Source organism: Elephantulus edwardii, unplaced genomic scaffold (assembly GCF_000299155.1).
Source record: "Elephantulus edwardii isolate Elephantulus edwardi_28Jun2011 unplaced genomic scaffold, EleEdw1.0 scaffold00103, whole genome shotgun sequence".
NCBI classification, from domain to species: Eukaryota; Metazoa; Chordata; class Mammalia; order Macroscelidea; family Macroscelididae; genus Elephantulus; species Elephantulus edwardii.
In genome coordinates, this window is record NW_006399853.1 from 53,593 (window position 1) to 77,950 (window position 24,358).

The 24,358-nt window shown below is 35.2% G+C and overlaps 1 protein-coding gene across 2 annotated transcripts in view; it reads left to right on the forward strand.

The window, feature by feature from the left end:
- The window catches only part of LOC102864745 (chromosome unknown open reading frame, human C18orf25), a 92,594-nt gene that overhangs the window by 38,458 nt on the left and 29,778 nt on the right, over nt 1-24,358 (forward strand). Inside the window, exon 2 of one of the 2 annotated variants that reach the window (XM_006891686.1) lies at nt 4,659-5,439. In XM_006891686.1, the coding sequence (XP_006891748.1) occupies nt 4,725-5,439 (715 nt within the window). In that variant the 5' untranslated portion in view covers nt 4,659-4,724. Of the gene's footprint in view, nt 1-4,658; nt 5,440-24,358 lie in introns of those variants that run through there. The other variant, XM_006891685.1, reaches the window with a different exon arrangement.

A 24,358-nucleotide genomic window follows, 5' to 3' on the forward strand; every position in this document is an offset into this window, starting at 1 on the left:
TCTTCACTCACTACCTTTTTTTACACAAAATGTTATTATTTGTGTATGTATCCTTTCAGAGATTCTGTAACATCTATGGATAGACTCATAATGAACATAATTTTGTTCTTTATTTACACAAATCGTGTAATAAGCCTTTAAGATTTTTTTTCTTTTCTTATCTAATTGTATTTTTGGTAAAGATATGCACAGCAAGTCCTGCTCTCCTTCTACTCTGTTTCTAGACATAATGATCAGTGATATTGGTTACATTTGTCACATTGTGTTAACATTCTCACAATTTCTGTTCTGGTAGTTTCACTTCCACTTATTTAATCTCCCTGCCCTTCCACTGACCAGTAGTGGTTGACTCTACTCAAGGGCAACAGTCTTTATTCTTTGGGCAGAATGGTTACTTTAAAGGTGACTTCAGGGGATAGTCTAAATTAGAATTTTGAAGAACAGTCTAGGGCCGTAGTAGTCTTTGGGACTTGTCCAGCCTTAGTAGGTCTAGTAAGTCCGGATTCATTAAGAACTTCAAGTTCTGTCCCTTATTTTCTTCCTATTTATCATCAGGATTCATCTATAGTGTTTTTGACCGTAGTGTTCAGTAGTGGACACTTGGCACAGTCTAGGTTTTCTGGTCTTCAGGTGAAAGAGGCAGTGGTTCACGGAGACGATCAGCCCTGTAGTTCATTGCCTTCTGATTCCTGGGTTTCCAGATTTTTCTTTTATTCTAGATGACAAATGACAAATGGTTGTGTTTTAGATGGCCTTTCATAAACTTGTAAGACCCCAGATATTATCACTGTCCTGGGAGAGAGAATACAAACTTTATAAAACTCTATATGCCAGTTGATTTTCCCATGAGACCACTGTACAAGAGAACCTATGACCATTAAGTGATTGGTTACACCTAATTGGTTACACCTAATCACTCCCGGCATTTGCAGTTCCACTTCTCCTTTTGTGGTGTTGCTGTTTTTGCAAAACCACACATACCCTGACATTTATTAGGAAAAGTTTTCAATTAGCAATAATCACACTTCAGGTAGACTTTACTGGCTACTATATTGCCGCTGCGCAAAGCTGGTACCCTGGCATTTATAATGCACTTATATTTTTATTTTATTTTATTTTTTTTTTGGTTCTTACTTACCCAGTGTTCTTTATATGGGCATGCTATGATGAGCTGACTGTTGCATTCTGTGGTGAGCTGACTGGTGTCCTGTGTATGGTTTATGTCAGTCTTATGTAATTATCTTTGAAATACATAAGTGTTTTTAACTGTAATTCTGGCCACTTAATTTAGGCAGCAGAAATTACTATGTCTCAACAATTAAATTTAAGGAATTTTAAATGAAAGGTAAATTGTGTCATTGAAAGCCTTTAGATATTTTCATATTTGAGGTTTATTTTCCTTTTTTACAATAATACCTGTGTTCATTTGTGTTGTACACACAACTTTTTCCTAAAAAAACAAGGTTTTTATGTTCATTTTAACAACTTTACTTTTTATCCTGATGTTACATGCTTTGAAAAGATTGTCTTCTGTTTTCAAAAATTATTTGAAACCTTTAAGTACCTGTTGTAGGACTGATGTTGAGGTTTTTAAATGAAGTATTTTTTCCAAAGATATTTCAACTTTTAACAAAATCTCTTCCAGTATATATATTCCCTACAGAAAGATCAGCCCTCATTTTATTAATTTAGAAAGACTTGAGTTTAGTCCTTATAGCTAACAGGAGTATTCTATGTCACAGCTTAAGTATAAATGATTTATTTTGTCATTTTACTGCATTGGGTTCATTTATGACACTGGCAGTTAGTTTAACTTGTACTCCCTCTGTTGGCTGTCAGAGGTGTTGCAGTCCTTGGGGATGGTGCTAGCAATAACATTCTTGCTTATTTTCATTTAATTGAAAAATTAGCTATGATGCAAATGCAGTAAAGTAGACTACACGGAGATCATTTTAAAGTTATTAAGTGTTTTGTTGTTTTTTTTTATTAAGTGTTTTCAGTACCATCAGTGTCTGGTTTACTTGGGTGTGATAAGAAAACTTGATCAAAGCATCAAATGCTGGCGAGGTTGTGGAGAGACTGGAACCCTTATTCACTGTTAGTGGGAGTGTAAAATGGTGCAACCACTGTGGAAGGTGGTATGGCACTTTCTCAAAAAGTTGCAAATAGAGATACCATTTGACCCAGCAATTCCACTACTGGGAATATACCCCAAAGAGACCATAACTGACATCCAAGCACATATATGCACACCCATGTTTATTGGAGATTTGTTCACAATAGCAAGGAGTTGGAAACAACCTAATTGCCCATCAACAAATGAATGGATAGAGAAGTTGTGATATATTCACATAATGGAATACTATAATGCATTAAAAAACAAGGAACTCATGCAGTATTATTCAAAATGGGTGACTCTGGAGGACATTATGCTGAGTGAAGTATCCCAGTCACAAAAGGATAAATACTGCATGGTGCCACTGTTTTAAAACAGGACTGACCTTGGGGTTTGGGAGAGACTGAGAAAGATGGGTTCAATAATGTATACTGCACTGAAACAGATAAGGGAGAAAACTGTTTAAAAGAGATATGTGATTAGGTATTTTTGTCACGACAGGAGTCTAAAGCAAAGGCTGCATGGTGGAGTGGACCTGGGGGAGGGTTTGTAAAACAATGAAAGAATTTGTCTTTTACTTTTCCAAGAAGGTAGTGTTCTGGGGGGCAGGTTTGGGAGGGGAGAAATGTGCAACAGTGAATGAATGGATATCCAAAGTCTCTGTAAATTTTTACTGAAATTAGTAATAGGTTTAAATTTAAAAAAAATTTTTTTAAAATAGAAAACTTGATCAAGATCCCTGTTTAATCAACTTATGAAAACAAACATTGAAAACATTTAAGCATATAGAATTTTTGTGTTTGTAATAATCAGAAAGTGGGCTTGGCATGTTAGAGAAATTATAGTATTTTCAAATAGTTTCTATTTGTTGTAATTTATGGATGATTGCAGTAGAATGATGGAATGAAATGACAGAGATGACTTATTGCACCAGATTTAGTTTGTCTTCTAGCTTAATGTTTGTGTCTGCCTGTGACTTTGAAATGTCATAATAGCTGCTACCATTTATGCCACATCTACAGGGTATCTGGAATATTTCTTAGCATCCTCTTGCAAAATGCACTAGTTATTAGAACCTGAATTAAATAAATAGGTCATATCTCTTGTGATTAAAGATCATGTCTTTGTCTTCTTGGTAAAGTGAATTTGCATCTCAAACTCTGCAGAGGCAGAACAGACACTAGGTTCTAAAGTCAGCAAAAATCCCACTGCTACCCGTTGATGACAACTCATAGTGTGACTTCTATCTAGTTTCAGAGGCTGTAAATCTTTATGGGAGGAGACTGCCCATCTTTACCTCATGGAGCAGCTGGATTGGAGTCATTGACCTTTTGGTAAGCAGTGAAACCTGTAATGCACTACACCATCAGAGTGCCAAAGTCAGCTTCTTAGGTGGATAATGTGTGTATGGAGTTTTTGGTTAACTCCCTAGACTTCCTGCATTATCAGAGAAGTTATGTTTAGTTACTGTTGTTTATGAAACAAGCCAAAAGTTTTAATACTTGATTTACATTAATCATAGTGAGAAGTGTGTGGCAACTAGGAAGGGCTGAGGGAACTAACAGATTCAGGCCTCTCATCTCATTGCCTTTTTAGAACAACTCTTGTTGAAGAGAATGGCAGGCAGGTTTGAATCTACGTGTAGTCCCCAACTTGTCAGTAAATGTAATAAATGTCACCTTTGTCGCCAGTCCATGAAGGAGCCCTGGTGATCCACTGGCAGTCAATCATCTGAAACCGCTGACTGCAGCCTGTTCCATTACGGATGTGCAGCATGTGGGGCAGTTCTGTTTTATCCTGCAAGACCCCAAAGAGCTAGACCCAACTCAGTGGCAATGGATTCGGTCCTTTTAAATTCATGTCATGCACTAAATATTACTAATGATAAAAGATGTATTTTTGAAAGCCAACACAATCTTAAGTGGAGTTTGTCATACTTACTCTGGATTTGCTGTGATGCTGAACCTTGTGCCATTGGGGGGAGGGCAACAAATGCTATAATGGCTGCCCATGGTGGACAGTGTTTGGTGGAGCTCCCAATTTAAGATAGGTTTGGAAGCAGGAGTGGCATCCACTTCCTAAACCACATATTCTGGAAACTCTGTGAACTTGGAGAAATGATGGTAGTTATACAAAGGCTTCAGGTCTTTTGTTCATAGGGTCGCTATAAGTTGTGCTCAGCTTGACAGCAATCAACAACAGCAACACCAGTACCCTTTTTGAGCTCTGGCTGCCTAGTGGCAAGAGGCTGTGCTGCAATCCCGAAGGCTCGTGGTTCCAGGCCACAGGAGAAGAATGGGCACTCTCCTCCCATGTGATTAACTGCCTCTTAAAACGGGCCAGAAGGCCAGCTGTGGCTTGATTCCCACTCTGGTACACAACAATAACAACAGTATTCTTTATGAATTTGACTCTTAATCAAGCAGATAACAGAAATGTTACATTTTAAAGATCTTGCCAGTCCAGTGAGGTAGATAAACATGTTGTATTGATGAAAAACATCTGCCATTTCTGTGTATTGATTTTGTGTGTTTTTATACAGGTTGCCTTCCTGTTGCATCTTGGAAATAATCTCCTAGACTGCTCCATGATTTAATTCAGTTCTGAAATGAAGATGGAGGAGGCAGTGGGAAAAGTCGAAGAACTCATTGAGTCTGAAGTCCCACCCAAAACATCTGAGCAAGAGACAGCCAAGGAGGAAGATGGGTCTGTAGAACTGGAGCCTCAAGGTCAGAAAGATGGCGTTGCAGATTCTACAGTTCTTTCTTCAATGCCTTGCTTGTTAATGGAACTGAGAAGGGACTCTTCTGAGTCTCAGTTAGCATCCACTGAGAGTGACAAACCGACAACGGGCCGAGTTTATGAGAGTGACTCCTCCAACCACTGCATGCTTTCCCCCTCCTCGAGTGGCCACCTGGCCGACTCGGATACACTGTCTTCTGCAGAAGAGAACGAACCCTCCCAGGCAGAAACGGCAGTAGAGGGAGACCCTTCTGGAGTGCCTGGTGCCACCATTGGGCGCAAGTCTAGACGATCCCGATCTGAAAGTGAAACATCCACCATGGCTGCCAAGAAAAACCGGCAATCCAGTGATAAACAGAACGGCCGCGTTGCCAAGGTGAAAGGTCATCGGAGCCAAAAGCACAAAGAAAGAATCAGGCTGCTGCGACAGAAGCGAGAGGCTGCCGCGAGAAAGAAGTACAACGTGCTGCAGGACAGCAGCACCAGCGATAGTGACCTGACTTGTGACTCAAGCACCAGCTCGTCAGATGATGATGAAGAGGTTTCAGGGAGCAGCAAGACAATCACTGCAGAGATACCAGGTAGAGGATGTTTTTTAAACTGACTGTAAAGCACCTGATGGCATTTCTCAGCTGTCAGGCTCAGTTAGATGAGTGACACGTGAGAAAATCCAGGAGACCTGCAGCTCTGTGTAAATTTGAAGACTGCAGTCTATTAACAAGACACAGCCAATTAAAAAAACCCTTCTGAGGTTTCCAGTGCACTTTAGCACATCTGCAAAAAAAATACTTCAGTGGTTAATGATAGGGACAAGATTATTTTTAAGTGATGGAATTTCTCCCAACTTATTCTCTGTAACACATTACCTGAACTCCCATCATTGCCTTCTTAGCACCGCGTAGGTTGAATACTCACTGTTGAGCACTATTACTATGTTCTCCTCAGGAATAGGCACCTTGCTTTATTATCGAGTCACTGCACTGAGCTTTTGGTGTCTGAAATATGTTCTGTCTTTTGTTTAAGTTTTCCAGTAACTTCTGTTCCTCCTACAGCACTAGTTCACTGTTTTTCATTTCTCTGAAACAGTGCATGATAAGCTAGTTAGCTGTGTTGCACATTTTTCTATACTGAGTTGTCACTTGTATTGAAAAGATGCTTTTGCAAAACTTTACTCTTAATTCACCCCTAAGCTACACAAAGTGTGTTAGAAATATGCTCGTTCTAGATTCCATTGGTATAAGGGTCTGCTTTTCAGTAATGTTTGAAGTATCTGCTTCTGTGTGCTATAAAGGCAGCCTTGCGATGTCATAGTACAAGACAAATGAGGTTTAAATGATCTGTAAGGGGTGAATTCTCATCTTTGAAGAGATTTATAATATGATTGGTAATTTCTGTAAACTATGGCATTTAATAGATCTTATTAGCATTGTGTCATGCCATATTGAAGAGGAGATTTTGATTTTCCAGAGTTTTATGGGTAACTTTTTTCTTCTGAGTTTTCTGAAAGATCTCTATATGTGAAGGCAGCATATTGCTGATATATAAAGAATATTTCAAGAAAAATCATATTGGTTCGTGAAACCTATATATAAAAACTTACCTAAATGCGGTATTAAGAATGATTGGTTGTAAAGCACTTTATAGGTTTTGAACTGATAATAAAGTCTCATCTATAGAATATAGTAAATAAGAGGTTTTACAATCTTAGAAATGCTTTTAGCTATTGAATTCCTTTGGTAGCTCACCTTTGACATGTCTTCACATTGAAATTATTAGGAAGGAAGATTAAGTGAAGCTTACCAGCTGCATGTATGGAACAGTAGACTTTAGTGTTATTTGAATGCAGGTCCTAAGCATATTTGAGTTTTACATTTAATAGTATTTTCAAGAAAGCCTTGTTAGCATCTGTAAAATTACTGTTCATGCAGTGTTATATCCTGTTCTAATTTCAGTCAAGACAGTGGTGGATTTCTAATACAGTACTTACTTCCATTCACTAAGCAGGTGTTAAATGACTATCCAAATGTTTCTTTCCTATTAAAGAAAAGGGAGGAGGTGGGTAAACATATTTTCTTTGAAGATCTACCCTATGATAGAGGTAGGATGAAAAATGACTTTACAGTTACTCTCCCTCTTTGACTTGCATAGGTCATGTATGTTTTATTCATATTTTCCTTACTTTTTTTGCTGTCTTGACCATTGTTTAAGACTTATGGAACTATAATGGTCTCTTCCTTTTTATTTCCGGATTGTATACTAACAAAAACATTAAAGAAATTTAGTTTCTTTTTGGTTACACCATTTTTTGTGAGCTGTGGCTTTTGAAAATTTACATAGAGTTTCTTAAAAAACTCATGGAGAAGCAAATGGTAGGTAAAATCATGTGACTTGGTTACCTAGGCTGTGTACTTACCCAGTTTTATGAGGTGCCTTGCACATAAAACAAAGTATAAATACTCCTTCTGTGTATTATGCAAAGCAGTTTTAAAATGAAACAACCTAGAGTTTAAATACAAAGCAATTGATTTCACCTTTTAGTCTTCCTTTCTTAACTGTCAGACTCAGAATCACATAGGTCAGAATATATGAATAACCCCATCATATTAGAATTTTGGAAAGGGAGACACATACCTAGACTTACAGCTGTGGCAGTTATTGATGTGAAAAGGCAACATTATGAACTTAAGACTTTAGTGCAACAATGTGGACAATTCAGGTGGAGCTTCAGATGATGTGCTAACAGAGAATCTTGTGGATGCCAGATTTTAACACACTTCTTTATACAGGATGGAAACCAAGAGGGAAAAGAAAAGGTTTCATTAAGGTATAACTTGGCTTAATCATGTAAATGTAATAATACAAAAAGTGCTTGTTGTTTGTTTGCTTTTTTTACAGCAGTTCAAAAGTTGAAGCAATTAAATGCCATCTTATATAAAAGAATTTAACACCCAATGTGTTTTCCTTTGAAGAGTGCAGATAATGAAAGCAGGCTTTTAGTGCATGATCATACTTAATTGAGTTTGTTATCTGGGAAGACACTCATGATGATAACGGTGTTTTCTGTTTGGTTTGTGGTTACTGGTAGGTTGGTATCAGCATGAATTATTCTGTCTGCTTGGTGGTTTTTGAAGTACATAGGTGTTTTAAGAACCTATTTGGAGGTATTGTATTCGTTTAATTCTGGATGTACTTTGATTTGCAGGCCTTAGGGATGATAAGAGAATTTTGTAGTCAGTATTAATGAAAAATACTATGTAGTGGTTATCTTGATTGTTGAAGGCTTTTATCAGGTATGTAATTTATCTTTGTAGATTATCCTTTTGTGCTTTTTCTCTGAACTAGAGCCTTACTTCTTACAGGGGAGTTGGTATCTTTGAGAAATCACCTTTGAAACTAGGTCTATAAAAGTCTGTTCTTGAGGGGATTTTGGTTTTTGGTTACTCTAAATAATTGGCATCAGACTTAATTCACTATGTCAGTTTTCTGAACAGACTACTGTTAGGTGTACAGTATACCTGAGCAGTAGGTCAAGTTTGTCCAGTAACATTTGTTTTAAAAAAATTTTACTTAGCATAAGGTAAACTCAGTGTGGCTTGATCTTGTCATGGCTGCAATGGTCTTTTGTGTAGTTTAGTAATTCAGTATCTAAGACCTACTCAGACTGGGATTTCAAAAACAGACGCTAAAAACAAACCCCGTCTCCTAAGGTCAGTTGTCTTGGTTGGTATGTTTTGGAGAGTGTTAAGGAGGCTGTTGAAAACAACTTTCTAAGATCACCTGGATTTTCATCCCCTTTGACCAGTCCAGTCTAGCCTTGCCAGGACCCTAACACCAGGCTCTCACATCCATTACTTACCATCCATGCCATTGCACTGAAATGCACCATGAAGAGCTTTCTTAGCTCAGTTCTCCTGAGGTTAGAGGATCATTTAATTTTAACTTGGAAATTTGGGGAGGGTTGGGAGAAGAAAGATATTTTAAAGTAGTAAATCATTTGTAGAAATTTTGGGAAAATAGAAACATGTGTAGTAGAAGATTCAAGTCACCCATAAAAGTAATTCAACTTTTGTTTACATTTGAATATGTTACCTTCCATTATATATAATAAAATATCATATAAATGGGTTTTTTTAGCCCGTTCTCTTTTAACATGGTATTTTACCTAAAATATTAAATATCCTCTCACAAGAGAATGGATTCTGAGTAATACAGCTAACTACAAAATAACTTCTCTAATGTTGGTTCTTTTGGTTTTTAGTTTTTGCAGTTATGCATCAGGGTATGTAAGGCTCTTGGCACATACTGTCAAACTGCATTAAAAATATATATTTATTTCATCTGGGAACTTGCAGTGTTCATTACATTATATTCCTGCCATGAGTATATATTAAAAAAATTTAAGTTTGGCTTGATGGAAGAATTGTATTGTGGTGACACTTTCATTGATTTTTAGCGAGGTTGAAAAATCACACTTGGTCGTTTGTATTTAATGTTTCACTTTTTGAGGGGCATTCTAGGTACAGTCTTCACATTTGTTTTTCTTACTGATTTGGGAGAGGTGTTTTTATCTTTCCAAAGACTTAATTGCTAAGAAAATTTTAATACTAATTTAAGCAGTGGAGAGACATGGTAGAAGACCCCCAAACCACTTGGGAAGTCTTTTAAAGCACAGTGTTTGACATTTTCCCTACATTAAATACGATGTGGTTCATTTAGCAAATAGCCCTGACTGCCCATTTTGATCTTTTTTTACATGTAGCTATTGACACTTGCTGAGTACACCGATAATAAAGCACTGAGACTTGGGAGAATAGCTGAGCTGCCTGTTTTCGGTTTAATAAATGCAAAGCAACATAACAGGCATCATGTTCTAAACAGTAGAGGTTTAGCATTTTGAAATCTTAAGACACAATTCTATATTAATAAGCATGAGCACTTCTTTTCTTCTATTGCACTTAAGTGTTTTTGTTTTTTTAAAAAATTTATTATTTTTCCTGTGTGTACTGTCAAATCGGATCAGACTGATACAGGAGGAGATTGTCACTCCTTTTCCAACAGAGCATCTGGTGGATTCAAACTGCATACCTCTGGGATTGCAGTAGAGCTTCTTGCCACTAGGCCACCAGAGAGCCCTTTAAATGATTGTTTTAAAGTGTGTGCTGTTCAAATGTGGTTTTTATGTTAGGATGCCTGGCTAGTGTTACTTTAGATGGTCCAACTGTAGTGTATCCTTTGGCACTCTGTAATCTTAAAGCACCAAAGGAGTAATTTTTTTTCTTTCTTGTTCCTAACTTATTTCCTCAAATGAATGTGTGAATGTGTACGTTAACTACTTAGTAAACGCAAAAGCATAAGCTTTGTCTTTGATCTTTTTTTCAATATAGAATATAACTTAATATTACTAGAAGGGTTTCAGTACATTCATGCATGAATGTGGTCACTGATTTAAGGCCCTAAAACATCTTAAGTGTGTATTATTGGCAATCATTATGAAGCAGCTTCTTGTCTCACTAACCCCAGTTACATTGTTCTTACATTGTTTTCTGAATTCAGCTTTAAAATACTAATTTTTAACCAGCTCTCTGAAGCAGATCCATCAGAATAGCCATCTGAGTTCTTATTTAACTTTAAGATGACGTTAGAGAAGAAAGTCTTTAAACACCTTAAAAATTCTTTTTGCTAGGGAAAATTGAGATACATAAATTATCCCATAACTTCTTAGCATTGAAATGGAAGTGATAGAACGATCAAATATTTGTTATTATTTATGAGAAACACAACTTTTCTTGATTTTGAGACCTTGGAAGTTTTTTTCTGTCTTCAAAGCCACAACATGATAAAGTAAATGTTTTTAGAAATAGCCTCAGATCAACAGACTCAAACATTCCAAAGAACTGTTCTTTATAAGGGTTCTTGATGTGGGGCAGGAAGTATAAGGCCAAAATTGATTAATTCTGTTAGTCATCCATTTATGCAAATATTTGAACACCTACTATGTGTCATTGAGAATATGGCAGTAAGTGAAAGCCCCTTGACTTTGTCTTCCTTAAGGAGACAGGTAAGAAAGGAATCTATCTTATGCTGTTAGGTAAGAAGGGATATATTTAACAATAAAAGAGGAAATAAGAGATAAAGATGAACTAGGAATGAAGTAGAGAAAATTATTTTAGATAGTCTTAAAGGAAAGAGAGAGCTCTGGGGGCATAATGTGTAGTGGGTTTTACTGTTAACCCAAAGTTGTGCCCCTCTGTTGATTCAGATCTACCAGCAGCTACTTAGAAGAGAGACAGTCTCCTCTTGTGCAGTTTAAGCCCACTGGAGGGTCAGCTGTGAGTTTGTTCCAACTAGGCAGCACTGATTATATTTGTGTATGGAGAGAGCCAAACCAAAGATCTGGACTCTTTCTTTCAAGATAGCACTTAGTCACAGCAGAGGACTGCATCTTAAAATAGCGTTCCATGAAAAACCACCTGTTCACATGGATAGTGACGCCTATACCTGTGCTGACTGACATATTTGAAAAGAGCTGAATTACATGGGAACAGGTTTCCTTACAGCTGGACTCCCCAGAGCTGCAATGAGCTCTCTCTGGTGGGAAGGCGCAAGGAGATGAGATTTGTGCTGTTTCCCAAATTTGAGCGCAGAGTTTTTGTTTTCCTGAGTTGTTGTTTTTTTTTTTATTTTTTTAAAATCAAGAAATAAATAAAACAACCAGCTCATTGGTATACATGAATTCTGTATGTCCTTCATTTGGTCTTCCATCTGAATCCAGTTTTACAAAATGTGGATGAACTGGAATGCTAAACAGACAGAGAAAACCTGGAAGAAACTTAATCTCTCTCTTAGAAAGCCATTCCAATGCACTGTGACCAGCTGTTTTGAACAGCCAACTTCAGAATAGTGGTACCTGGTTCAAAGATGGTGGCAGACCATTCTCCTTTGGGTGTGCTTGGCTCCCCACAGTCCTGGCAAGCTCTCCCCGAGTCTCCTTATTCATACCTTCAAGTTGTAATTTTTCCTATTCTGGTTAGCATTCTGAATAACTTATATTTTAAATATCTGAGTCTGTTCTAGTTACGTTTGCTTGACAAAAAATGAACTGGTTCAAACCCTACTTAAGGCAGAGTTTTTGATAAAAACCAATTGGTAGAGAGTTTCTGTACAATAATTTATTATAGGTCAGCCATCAAAACAACTTCTAGTTTCAAAGCCAAAAAAGTTAAAATAATTCAAGAGCACAGTAGTCCTCAGACAAAACTACAGGTTAGAAGTGCCTAAGGAGCTTTAAAACCAACCAACCAAGTGACGTATGCCTTGGAGACACTCTGGATGCTGGTTTCTGAGGAACGGCCTGGGTTCTGATATTATTACACGGTACCATGTGCTTCATAATGTTCAGCAAAGGCTGTTGCAGATTAAGTCAGTTGTACAATAAGTGAACATATCCCCCAAGCAAGTAGATTGAAGCCGTGAAAAACTGTAGTGGTAGTTACTTCATTCTTTTTCTTTGAATGGCTTTGATTAACTGAATGTAAAGTCTCCTTACCAGTGCTGTATCTATTTGGCTGTAATTTGTAGCAGTGTTTATGACATTTTCCTGAGTAAGCATGTCTTAAAAATACAGTTGTCTGAATTAATGATTTTTCTATCAAATGGCCGCAATGTCTTTAAAGCTGGCTTCATTCGTGCTGGGGGATCTGAAGGCGCACCCAGGGAAATTCCAGGATTGCTTGGCAGGGCTGCTGTGTGTGATAGGATCCACATAGGCAGTGTCCTAGGAGAGGCAATGAGCTGTTTTTCCAAGATGCAGAGGCAGACAGAGAAGTTCCGCGTGTGGATGGAAAAGCTAAGGAACCTTGATACGGGTGAAGAGAACAAGCTACTAGAGCCCAGGGCACCTAAGATGCAACTAATTGGCCAAAGAATCTCCCCCCCCAGTCAGGTGCTTATACACAGATGCCTGATCCCCAGGTACTGCCACAGCAGCCCTTCAGTTCGCCTGGGACTTGTCTACATTGTGAGGACTCGTTAAAATTCCCAAAGACTTACAACAACAATTTGCTGGATAACTTTTCAAAAAATGGGAATGTTGCAGAACAACCTTTGAATCTGTCACAAAATTAGTTGTTAACGACTCTACTTTTTTTAGATTGTAAAAGGAAGAATATTCTTTTGCCCAATGTAAATTACTCTTGATGATGTAATTAAAATATTACATTAATCAGTAGTTTCTTTTTAAAATTTAGGTATGGAAAACAATGAGCAGAGTTTGCAGAATTTTTACTTGAGTTTTTTTGGTTACATATACTGTTGCAACATAGAATCGTAATTATGATAATGGAGCTCTTCTTTGTGCTTTATAAATACAGAAAAATACATATAACACAGTAATCTTAGTGGACCCAAGTAGATAGTTCCTTTGGAATCTTTTCACGTGTTCTCTAACACTGGTGACTTCCTTCCAATTCAAGTGTGGGGGAAATAATTTACCCCACTCAGAAGATCATGAATGAATGTATTGTTGAATATATCTATGTCCTTCTTCTGTACACTATTTAATAAAATAATTTGTTAATTTTTAATCAGTTAGTATAGAATAGCCGTTTATGCAGGAAGAATGCATTATTTTTTAAAGAAAATATTCTTTACCTACTGTTTAAGATACTATATGTAGGAAAAGCAGATTAGAAAGGAGATTGGTTTCATACATGAGAGAAATAGTCATTTCATTGCTATATAGATGAACTTTTTTCCCCCTCTTGAGCTTTAAAGTGAAGCTCAGGACCTGATAAAATATCCTGGCAGACATCATCCAGACAAACTGTCTTGCTACCTTGAATACCTCTGGAGCATGCAGATGTAATGTTCTGTCTGTTAAGGGTATGTGTGTTGGATGGGTTTCTGCATTATTAGTAGCTGAGCTTATTAGTCAGTGCAATATCAATTTAAATGTTTTAAATCACTGAATTGAAGCACAGTGAAAACTGTGAGAGGCAGAACTCAGTGAAACAAATTTGCTTTTCTGCATCTTTAAAGTTTTCCACCTTTGATAGGATGCTGTCCCACTACTATCTCATCTTTTGTTGGTGGAAATATTTAAGTTTTCCTTCTGACAGAGGTGCCTGCCTTTCACATGTTCCTGCTTTTGTAGGTTTTAGTGTAAATAATCGTTAGGCATGATAAAGAGCCCATGCAGTGTGTTAAAGGGAAGGAAACACAGAATTCAAAGTCTTATAATATGGTGTTTTGATATTTGGTCTAGGATTGAAAAATACTGGCATTTAATTTTGTTCAGGATTGGTGAGAGTATTATAAGGAACAGCTAAATTAGAAGGAAATGTTTATTAGGAATATGTAATTTTGTATTAACACTAATTTCTTTCTGTGGTTCCTATTGACTATAGACAAAAGAATGTTTTCATTTTCCTTTTGAATTTATAACTAAGAAAAGTGCTAATAATTTTAGTATTTGAAGTTACAACTTTGAAAAATCCAGTTTTGTGTTTTGTAAAAGGAAGGATGGGTGGTATATTTGAAGTTTCACATATAAACTCTCGAGACGTTTATTTTAATATTTGTCAGTAACTACCCAGAGAAAATAGTCTTTGTTTTTTTATTCAATTCTATACTCAATTATTTAGAATTTGAAAATTAATTGCAATGGACTGAAGTGGTTTTCCTCTCATTTTCTAGTTTTGAGTGAAAAAGTAATTGTGATTTGGTTTTTTCTTTCCAGAACTTGATGCATGTTACATGTGAGAGTTAATTTGTGTTTTAAGTGAGATTTTAATGAAAGTTTATAGAGAACTTGGATTTCCATTCATTCGTTGTTGCACATTTTTCTCCCTGGGCCCCCCCCCCCATTTTCTCTTTCAAAGAAAATTCTTTCATTGTATAATTGCTACCCCTCACCACCCGCCAGAGTTAACTTTGAGGAAGGCTTGAAAATGCATTTATTTCTCATTTAAGAACATGTATATGAATTGATAAAAAAGACTACTTCTCTTATTGTTTAATAATTGTCAGATTTTATGAACTTAATATTTGACCACTAAGGCCACAATTTAAGCATCAACAAAGTTATTAAATTTTTAGCACTTATTTCAAGCCTTTACATAACTTTAATATGAATTTTTAATTATAAAATACTAGGCCTATATAACCCATGGATTTTTCTTTTAAGATAGTGCAACAGAACTTTATAGTTTTTTAATTCAGTTTTTCATCACTGAGAAGAGTTTACTGGGTTTGAGTTGTGTGAAGTTGAAATATTTTCAGGGAAGTTTGTTCTGATTCCAGTTTCTTCCTGGCATTATTTTGCTAAACATAGACTTTTAAACATAAGAATATATTTATTTAAATTCAGCATGTTAATGCATGTGTAAAGTACTTTAATCAAGTTTCTCTTTTGTTTCATGATTTAATATTTGATACATTATGCATGCCCTAAAATACTTTTTCTTTAGAAGAGAGGAATTTGTCTTAAAATAGCCTAGACAAATGACAGCTGGTATTATATTGCCTGGATATGTTCTGAGTATTGTTGTTATTGGATTATTGGGCAATAGATGTGTAATTAAAATTTTTTTCTTTTGCCTTTAAGAAAAAAAATCACGGCATTTCCAAGCATAACTTTTAGTAATTGATATTCATGGTATGAATAACATTTTCAAGATTTGAAAAGTTTAAACGTGGATAATGCTGAGAAGCCTTTTTTTTATAGAATCTTAATAAAAATGTGAAGAGAAGTTTTGGTAGAAAGAAAAAGAATACAACAGAATACTCTGATTTAATAGAACATAAATCAAAATATTAAGATTTATTCTAAAGCAAAGTTTGACTATCTATGATTTGGAGAGTTTAATCTTGAGAATAATTTTGTAGCAGAAATATATAGTCAGAAAAGTCTTTTCCTCATTTTCAGTTTTGCACAGTGCCTTGAAAATTGTGGTATAGTCTTAAAGAATATTGTTTTGAAAAACAGAATTTTATGTAAACTATGCTTTAAAATTATCATACCTCTTCCAGATTGCATAATTAAAAAAAAACCATATCATTCAAATCCTTTTTTGGTATTGTGAACATTAAAAGAAGAAATATTAAGTAATTGAAGTGGTTTCACTATTTTTTGATGACTATTTTGACTCCGAATTCTGTATTTCTGAGATTATAGACACAAACATGAAGAAGTGAGTATTACTTTTGAGTTATGTGTTGGCATTTTTAGTAGCTATTTGTGTAAGTGCCTACTGGTTTTCCCTTAACCTCTCTTGGATTTTCTTAATTTTCTTAGGATTTTAAGAAGAATAAGATGTGTGTCCTGTTTACAGTCCCCTCCCCCCTTTTCATAGTGCTAAGGGTGCAAAAACAAACAAACAAACAAACAAAAAACCTTTAACATTAATTCAGACATGGTTGAAATACTTTTTATTTAAGAGTAAAATCTTATATCTATTCCACAGCTCTTTAATACATGCATATGGAATTTCTTTCTGTCAAATTTATCAGAATATATTATTTAGTAGCTTAATTTTATGAGAGAGAATTAAAAGACTAAGCTGCAAACTTAAAAATTGTTTCATATAACCATTGTGAAAAATTTGGGAGATAGGGAACAAATTCAATCCTAGGTCTTTTACTGGCTATTCAATCTGTGGAAATAATTGTACTTTAGTTAGTGATATCTAAAAGAGGCATTAGCCCTTAATAAAAGTGAATGTGTTTTCTGTTAACTTCTACAGACAGTTTTCTGCCTGGTTTAGTAATAGTTCCGTATTCTAAGACTACTAGAATTTTAAATCATCATTTTAACAGAAATTAGCTATCAAAGACCTCTGTTGGCCTGATGGTAAGGGAGTTGTGATGCCAACCCAGAGACATAAGTTTTTAGTTCATCGGCTGCTCCACAGGAGAAAGATCATCAGTCTCTTCCTGTGTGATTTACAGCTTCTGAAAACCCACTGGAAGGTCACCTATGAATTGGTTCTGACTAAGTAGCACATAACAATAAGCTGTAGATCAGAACATTTTAATTGGTTGTATGAGCCCATTATGAGATAGCAGTAACTCTCTTAATAATGATCTATCCTTGTGTGCATTATTAAAATTGTGAAGTCCAAATAAAAATGTGATTTAAAACAGAACACAGTGAAATTAAATTTTTGAAATGTTGTGTATTCACATATAAATCTAGTTAAGGTGATAAGAGTAGCGGGGAAAGGTGGGAAAATCATTGACGTAGAAGTTTAGATTTTTGTCTCACTACAGACTGCATAAACTAATACACAAAAATGACTTTTGCTTCAATATTGCCTTTGCATATTTAATAGCAAGTGTATATCTCAGTTTACATAAGATTTATTACTTAAAAGCTAGATGCAAATCAGAATAATGTAAGTGAAATAATTTAAAATGTAACATCTGCTTGTGAATAAAAAAGACTAAGGTACCTCCTTTGAACAAATGAAGCATCCAAAATCGATAATAATTTTAATGTTCATTGTTATAGATGAATTGGCTTCATGGAACATTTATACAGACTTTATGGGAAGAATAGTAAATAGGTCTTTCCACTCGTTTGTTTAGAGGAGCTGATTATAGAGAAGGTGACCTTTTAAAAAGAATTGTTTCTTCTCTATTTTATTTAGCTTCTTATGAGGCAGTAATAACATTAATAAACTGTTCTTTCTTTTTACCTTTTTGGGTTTTTATTAAGGTATAGTGAGGACGCAATAAAAAAGATTTTATAGTATGCCACATGTCTGAAAATAGAGTTCCAAAACAATTCCAGCACACTTATTTAATGTATAAATGTAATTTTATTTAAAGATAAAAAAGTAATTTTATTTAAAAATTTTGTTCTGTAGAGTTTGTTGTCAAAGAAAATATTTTTCTAAAATCTCCAAAAACAGAATATACACTCAGTCAGATAAGAGTTTTGTCTGGAACAATTATATGAATATATACATTGTAAGTAACATGAAAAATTTGTATACTTTTAATTTTTCTTGATTTTTTTTTCAATCCCCTGAGGTTTAAGTTAGTGGGATTTGGAACCAAACTTTTTTTTTTTTAAATTTTATTTTATTATTTTTGTGTGCGTGTACTGTCAAATCAGATCTGACTGGTACAGGAGGAGATTGCCCCTCCTTCCCCGGCAGAGCATCTGGTGGATTCGAACCGTGCACCTCTGAGATTGTAGTTGCAGCTTCTTGCCACTAGGCCACCAGAGCTCCCGGAACCAAACTTTTAATAGTATTGAGTAGATACTTTCCTATTATATCACCATGACAGAAAAGGTATTCTAAGAAATGAGGGGAACAATCCACAAAGAAATGTATTCTTTCATAACAGAGTCTTACTCTTGTTAAAACTTCTAAGATTTAGGGGAAGAATGTTACCAGATTACTGTGGTTTTTATTTAATTGCATTTTATTTGTATATTGAACTGTATATTTAAAGTGTAACAACTAACCTAGATGAAATAAAAAATTTAAAAATAAATGTTTCTTGTTAATCTATGGAGGGCACTGTTGTTATATTAGTGATTGCCTGCACATTTAATTCATATTCGATATTCCTGAATCAAGAAACCTTCTTTTCTGTGATGAAATGGTTGGAGTTAGTGTAACTAATAAACTTTAGATGAATTTGGTTTTTGTAATTGGCATATTGAAAAAGGAAATAACAAAACACCAATGTTAAGATACTAAGTATTTTTATTAAATATTGAGGAATATTTGGAAAAATCAGAAAATTTTTATTATTTCCAGGAGTGGTCTAAAGGATGAAATGAATGAATCTTTAACAGCCCCACAGTCATTAGAATATAGTTAAATTCCCAATCTTCCTGATTATTTGCAGTCCAACTGTTTTTAGTCACTCCTCTCCTCCCCCATGTAGATCTATTGTCCCTGAAATAAAAAATATAAATTGGTAGATGGTGACCTGCAAGAGCCTGGTTTCTGCATTTGTAGATACCTAGGTCCAGGGAACCCTGGCGGTCTAGCTGGTGGGAGTTGTGCTGCTGAGTCGGCCACAGATCCATGGGAGAAGATGGGCAGGATTTACAACCTTGGAACAGCCACTAAAAAGCTGGGATTCTCTTCTGATTCACATTCAAGTTTTTATGTTCAGATAAATTTCCTGAGTCATCTTTTCAGTAACTTCGTTTAATCTAGAGTTTTCTCAGCACTAGAGTTGATGGTGAAATGTTAAAATAAATTTCTAATTTTTGGGTCCGTTTTCCAACTGTTGTAATCATCTTGGACTTTTGCTTTCACCTCTTTGATCTTTTCAAAATAGTAACTTTTCACTGAATCCTAGGTAACTTTAGTTGGATAACATGAAGTGCCATTTAGCAGATGGAATTTTATTCCTGTGTTAGGAACGTTTTAAAGTGTGGGTTTTTAATACTTGAGATGAGTATAACAGAAAAAGTAGAAACTAGACATTGATTCCATTTTATTTAAGAATACCCAGACATAAAAGTGAAGTGCAGTTTGCTACATTTAATTTCTATTTACTTGTATTTTCTTTGACATTCTTGATTTAACGTAGCTTTATCATGTTGTTCTGAATGAAACAGTTTTTTCTTTTTAAGGCTATTTTACTGGAGATAGCCACTTTTCTGTATAGATTTTTTTTTTCTTTTGTGGTTAAGGTAATTATTCATCTTTCCTAAAAGCTGCTTTGACAATGACAGCTTTATGTTTACTCAAGTTGTACGATTTACATTTTAAAAATTTCTTTTCTTGGTTGGTAGTAATAAAAATAAAGCCTTTTTTTTCTGGTAAGTATTTTTTCTCATTTGCAAATACAGGTTTTCATCTTTTAATTTTCTTGAATATGTCCAAACAAAATGCAAGTTCTTTTGTGGCCTGTCCCTTTTTGGCCACCACACGTACCCTCCACCTTCAGCCACTTGACTAGGGAGTTTCTAAGAATCTTCTTTTATGTGTAACATTTTTTGAGTCCTTCTATTTGAAGTGAAGCTAAATCTGATTTATGTCTCCCTTCCTCTTAATGTTGTAGATGGCATTGAGGCTAGGCCTTCTGAAGATAGGGGAGATGGAACCTGTGTGGGGTCCTTTTTTTAAAAAATTTTTTTTTATTACTAATTTCAATGAAAATTTACAGAGACTTTGGATTTCCATTCATTCATTGTTGCACTTTTCTCCTTCTTCCCCTCCCCCTCAGTATACCTTCTCTTTGAAAAGTAAAAGAAACATTTTTTCATTGTTATACAGTCCCTCCCCCCCAGGTCCACTCCACTATGCAGCTTTCATTCTGGACTCCTGTCATGACAAAAATACCTAATCACATATCCCTTTTAAACAGTTTTCTCCCTCATCTGTTTCAGTGCAGTATACATTATTTATCCCATCTTTCTCAGTCTTCCCCCAATCCCGAGGTCAGTCCTGTTTTACAGCAGTGGCATCATGCAGTATTTGTCCTTTGTGACTGAGATACTTGACTCAGCATAATGTCCTACAGAGTCACCCATTTTGAATAATATTGTATGAGTTCCTTGTTTTTCAATGCAGCATAGTATTCCATTGTGTGAATATACCACAGTTTCTCTATCAATTCATTTGTTGATGAGCACTTAGGTTGTTTCCAACTCCTTGCTATTGTGAACAAAGCCATAATAAACATGGGTGTGTATATATCTTCTTGGATGTCAGTTATGGTCTCTTTGGGTTATATTCCCAGTAGTGGAATTGCTTGGTCAAATGATATCTCTATTTGCAACTTTTTGAGAAAGTGCCACACCGCCTTTCACAGTGGTTGTATCAGTGTGGGGTCCTTTTGACAGCAACAAGACAATTTCCCTCCCTTGTTGTAGGGGAGGTTTTAGGGGGGAATGGATTATGATGAGAAATGGAGGCATTGTCTCTGGCTTGATTGCATTTTCTTACTGTTGTTAATGTGCGTTGTCAAATTGATTTAGAGTTAGAGTGACTGTATAGAATAGCGTATAACTGCACATCTTGATACTAAGACCACAGCAATGAGGGTGGAAAGAGCAATCCTGTAGTAGCTGTACATTCTAGGTCTACGACTTAGCAATAAAGAGGAAGGAGGAATGATGTTCCAGGTGTTTCTGGGATCCCGGGAGCTCTGGTGGATAGTCCATCCATAGCGAGTTGAACTGTTAACTTGAAGGCCGCATGTCTTGAGGTTTCCTATCCACCAGTGGATCATGAGGGAGAAACGTGGACATTGTCCTCTCTTTGTGATTGGCAGGCTTTTATACCCAAAGGAGGATCACTTTGAGTAGTAACAGACTTGACAGTAGTGAGTGTGAACTTTTATGAATTGCTATTTCCATAATATGGAAAGAAAATATATTTACTATATTTTAATATACAATTACAGAATATACTATGTAAAAGTAGCATATATAATATAGCATAAATCTCACAAAATGGAAATTTAAGTAGGCTGCACTTGGTGAAGGGACCTAAAACAGAATTGATGAATATTTTAAAATAAAAGGGCCAAATAGTAAATATTTTAGGTATTGGTTTCTCTGTTGCAGCCACTCAGTTCCGCATTTTTTGGGGCAAGACTAACCGTAGACAGTCCACAAACAAATGCACGTGACTGTGTGTTACTACTTAAAAAAACTGATGAGAAATTGACGGCGCAGAAGGTCTGGAGTTCACTGACCCCTGACCTAATTTCTTGGCAATGACAAAACCCCCAAATTAATACTGTTTAAAATAATCCTTCATTCTGCTTTTGAAATAAAAAGTAGTTGATGGATCGCTCAACCCTTTTACTTTTTTATTTCCTTTTCCCCTTTTTGTTGAACTGTCAACATTTTAAAAGTTCATCCAGAAAGTGAAATAGCACCTGGGTTATCCATAGACGTAAGTTATTGGATATTTGTGTTATGCTTTTAACTACTACCTTCATTGTTTAAAAATTAGGTTTTAATATTTGTAATCAATACCACAGTTTGGTAGATAGGAAAATGTGTAGTTTGAATGGATAGGCATATGTGTTGAAAGCATGGAATATGTTTACAATAATTACTAAATTTTAAATTGGAAATTTTCCATATCTAATTGGAAGTGACCTTTTTATGTTCATGAAAAGAAAAATCTCTTGCCTGGCAGAAATGGTGGTGGTTTAACAGCATAAAGAAATAATCAGATAGGAGCAAAGGTAATGTCTTTACTTTTACTCTAAACTGTAATGATTTCACAGTCAAATTGTAAGCATAAACAAAGTGAAATTTCTTCTGTCATTAATGTGCCGCATTTTGCTAGTTTCACTTCAGTGGTGTGATCATCACCGAGCCCCTACCAAAAGAAACTTCTTTTAAAAAGCATAAAACATTACAGAATCTTAACTGTATCTTAGGTGTCCTGTACAGCAAGGATTGATTATATTTGAAAAGACTTATCACTATCCTCTAGTCTAATATTCACTTAATGGTTCAAAAGCAAACATTTATGTTTAGTACCATAAACATTTTATTCAATCTTACTTTGTTAATGACAGGTATAAGATGACTTGGAACACAAAAATCAGTAGCTGTGGTTTCTTGTTGGATAATAAAGTTGGAAAGGCAATCATTCCATCACTTTGTGAAAAGATTAGATAGTGCTGATTTGGAATGAAAAGTGACAGTGATCATAATTAAGAATGAATTTTAACTGTTAAGTTCAATTAAAATATGACAATATTGCTGTCTTTGTTTATGATGAATACTAAACTTAAGCTAAGTTATAAGGTGTGCTGTTTGAAAATATGGAAGATGCAAGAATGAAGCCAGATAACAAGTGTATGCTTGTATTTCCTACTGATGAAGACTTTCAGACCAGTTATTTCCATGGGTAGGTGATGTCACTCTGCATGTATATATATACACACTCGTACCTTTTGCATGGTTATTCATGTAGGAGTGGTACAATTTTGACTTGACTGTTGACCTATTGGCTCAATTTAGTGATGGGGTAAGGTGGTGGTAAGAGGCTGTCAATGGTATTGATGGTATCTATTTTGAAAATTACTGAAATAATTTATTGTTAACATATTACACCTTTAAAAAAGCCCCCTTAACAATATAATGCTTGGTCAAATAGTCAATATTGTACTTGACCCTCACATTTCTGCACCCAAATGTTTGGATATCACATAGTACTTTAATATCATAATAATAATTTTGAACTCTGGCGAGAACATCATGGAATGCTAGTTTTCTTTTCTTTTTTGGAAAAGAAACCCCCCAAATAGGAACCAATTTTTTTTTAGCTATTTGCTATTAGCAGTCAACACTGAGGCCAGACTGTTGAATTTTATGGTCACTCATGAACTTGGTTTACCCTTTTGGGGGAAATGAGAATTATTTTTGTATCAATGACAGAAATTGTCTTGATTGTCAGAATTTCATATTGTGACATGTCTTTTGTTTATATGGTGTCACCTAACAACTCATTTGCTTTTATGTTAAGTCATTTTCATTTAAATATATTGCTATTTAAATCTATAGTGTGAAAGCTTAGCTTTAGGGATAAATACACAATTTGCACAATGGATATTTGCATTAAATTAGTAATCCTGCATTGTGTTATATTTTAATGGTCCATTTGCATATGTGTTCCTTCGTAGTCAAGAGTTTATCGTAAACGTAAGTGTGTTCTGGAATACTCATTTGTTGGATGATATTTTTAAAATCTTTCTGAAAGTAAATGGTATGCCTGCACTTCATACAGAGTTGTGAGGAACAAGCAGCATTCCTTTATTTCTGCTTTATTCTAAAACGAGGGTAAGAATGAGGGGTGTATCTTTCTTTCTTGAAGGAAAATTATATTTTTGCTGTTATCCCAGAGAAAAGGTAATGTTAGCGTTTGTAAAGCATGTGTCTGCTCTACAAGCATGAATATTGAATTATTTTAGCATGAATCATTGCACTGGAATTACTTTGGAACTCATCTCAGCTGCCTTTTTCAGATAGCTAGGATGATTTTTGGAACCGAAGGAATCTCTTATTTTTCCGGTAAAAGCCTTTATGTCTTCCTCTAATATCCTTTTCTTGAAGTATAAACTGGCTGTCTTTCTTAGAGAAAACAAAATATAAATATCCCTTAAAAGACATCCCAAGCAAAATCCCGAAAGTGGATTTTGTGGATATTATTTCTGTAGACTCTTAAAAGCTATATCATATCTTGTAAAAGGGCTTTACTGGAAATAGTAAGGTAGAGCTCTAATGTTAACCTTTCTTTTTCAAGTAAAAAACTATATACTTATTTATGATTTTCTTCTGTAAATCTCCTGGGGAGGTTCATTGTTGCCTAAGAGAAGAAACCAGGTTCATTTTCTTAAAATCATAAAAATTGGGTTTTAGTAGTTTTGCATCCTTTTTTTCTCCCCTTAACAGCAGCAAAAAGTCAATTTCCACTCTTTCTGTCAAGTGTTTCCCTTTTTCTTAATCTTTTGCTCTATCCAGGAGTATAATGGAAATTCATTGTAACATTGTTCAGTATA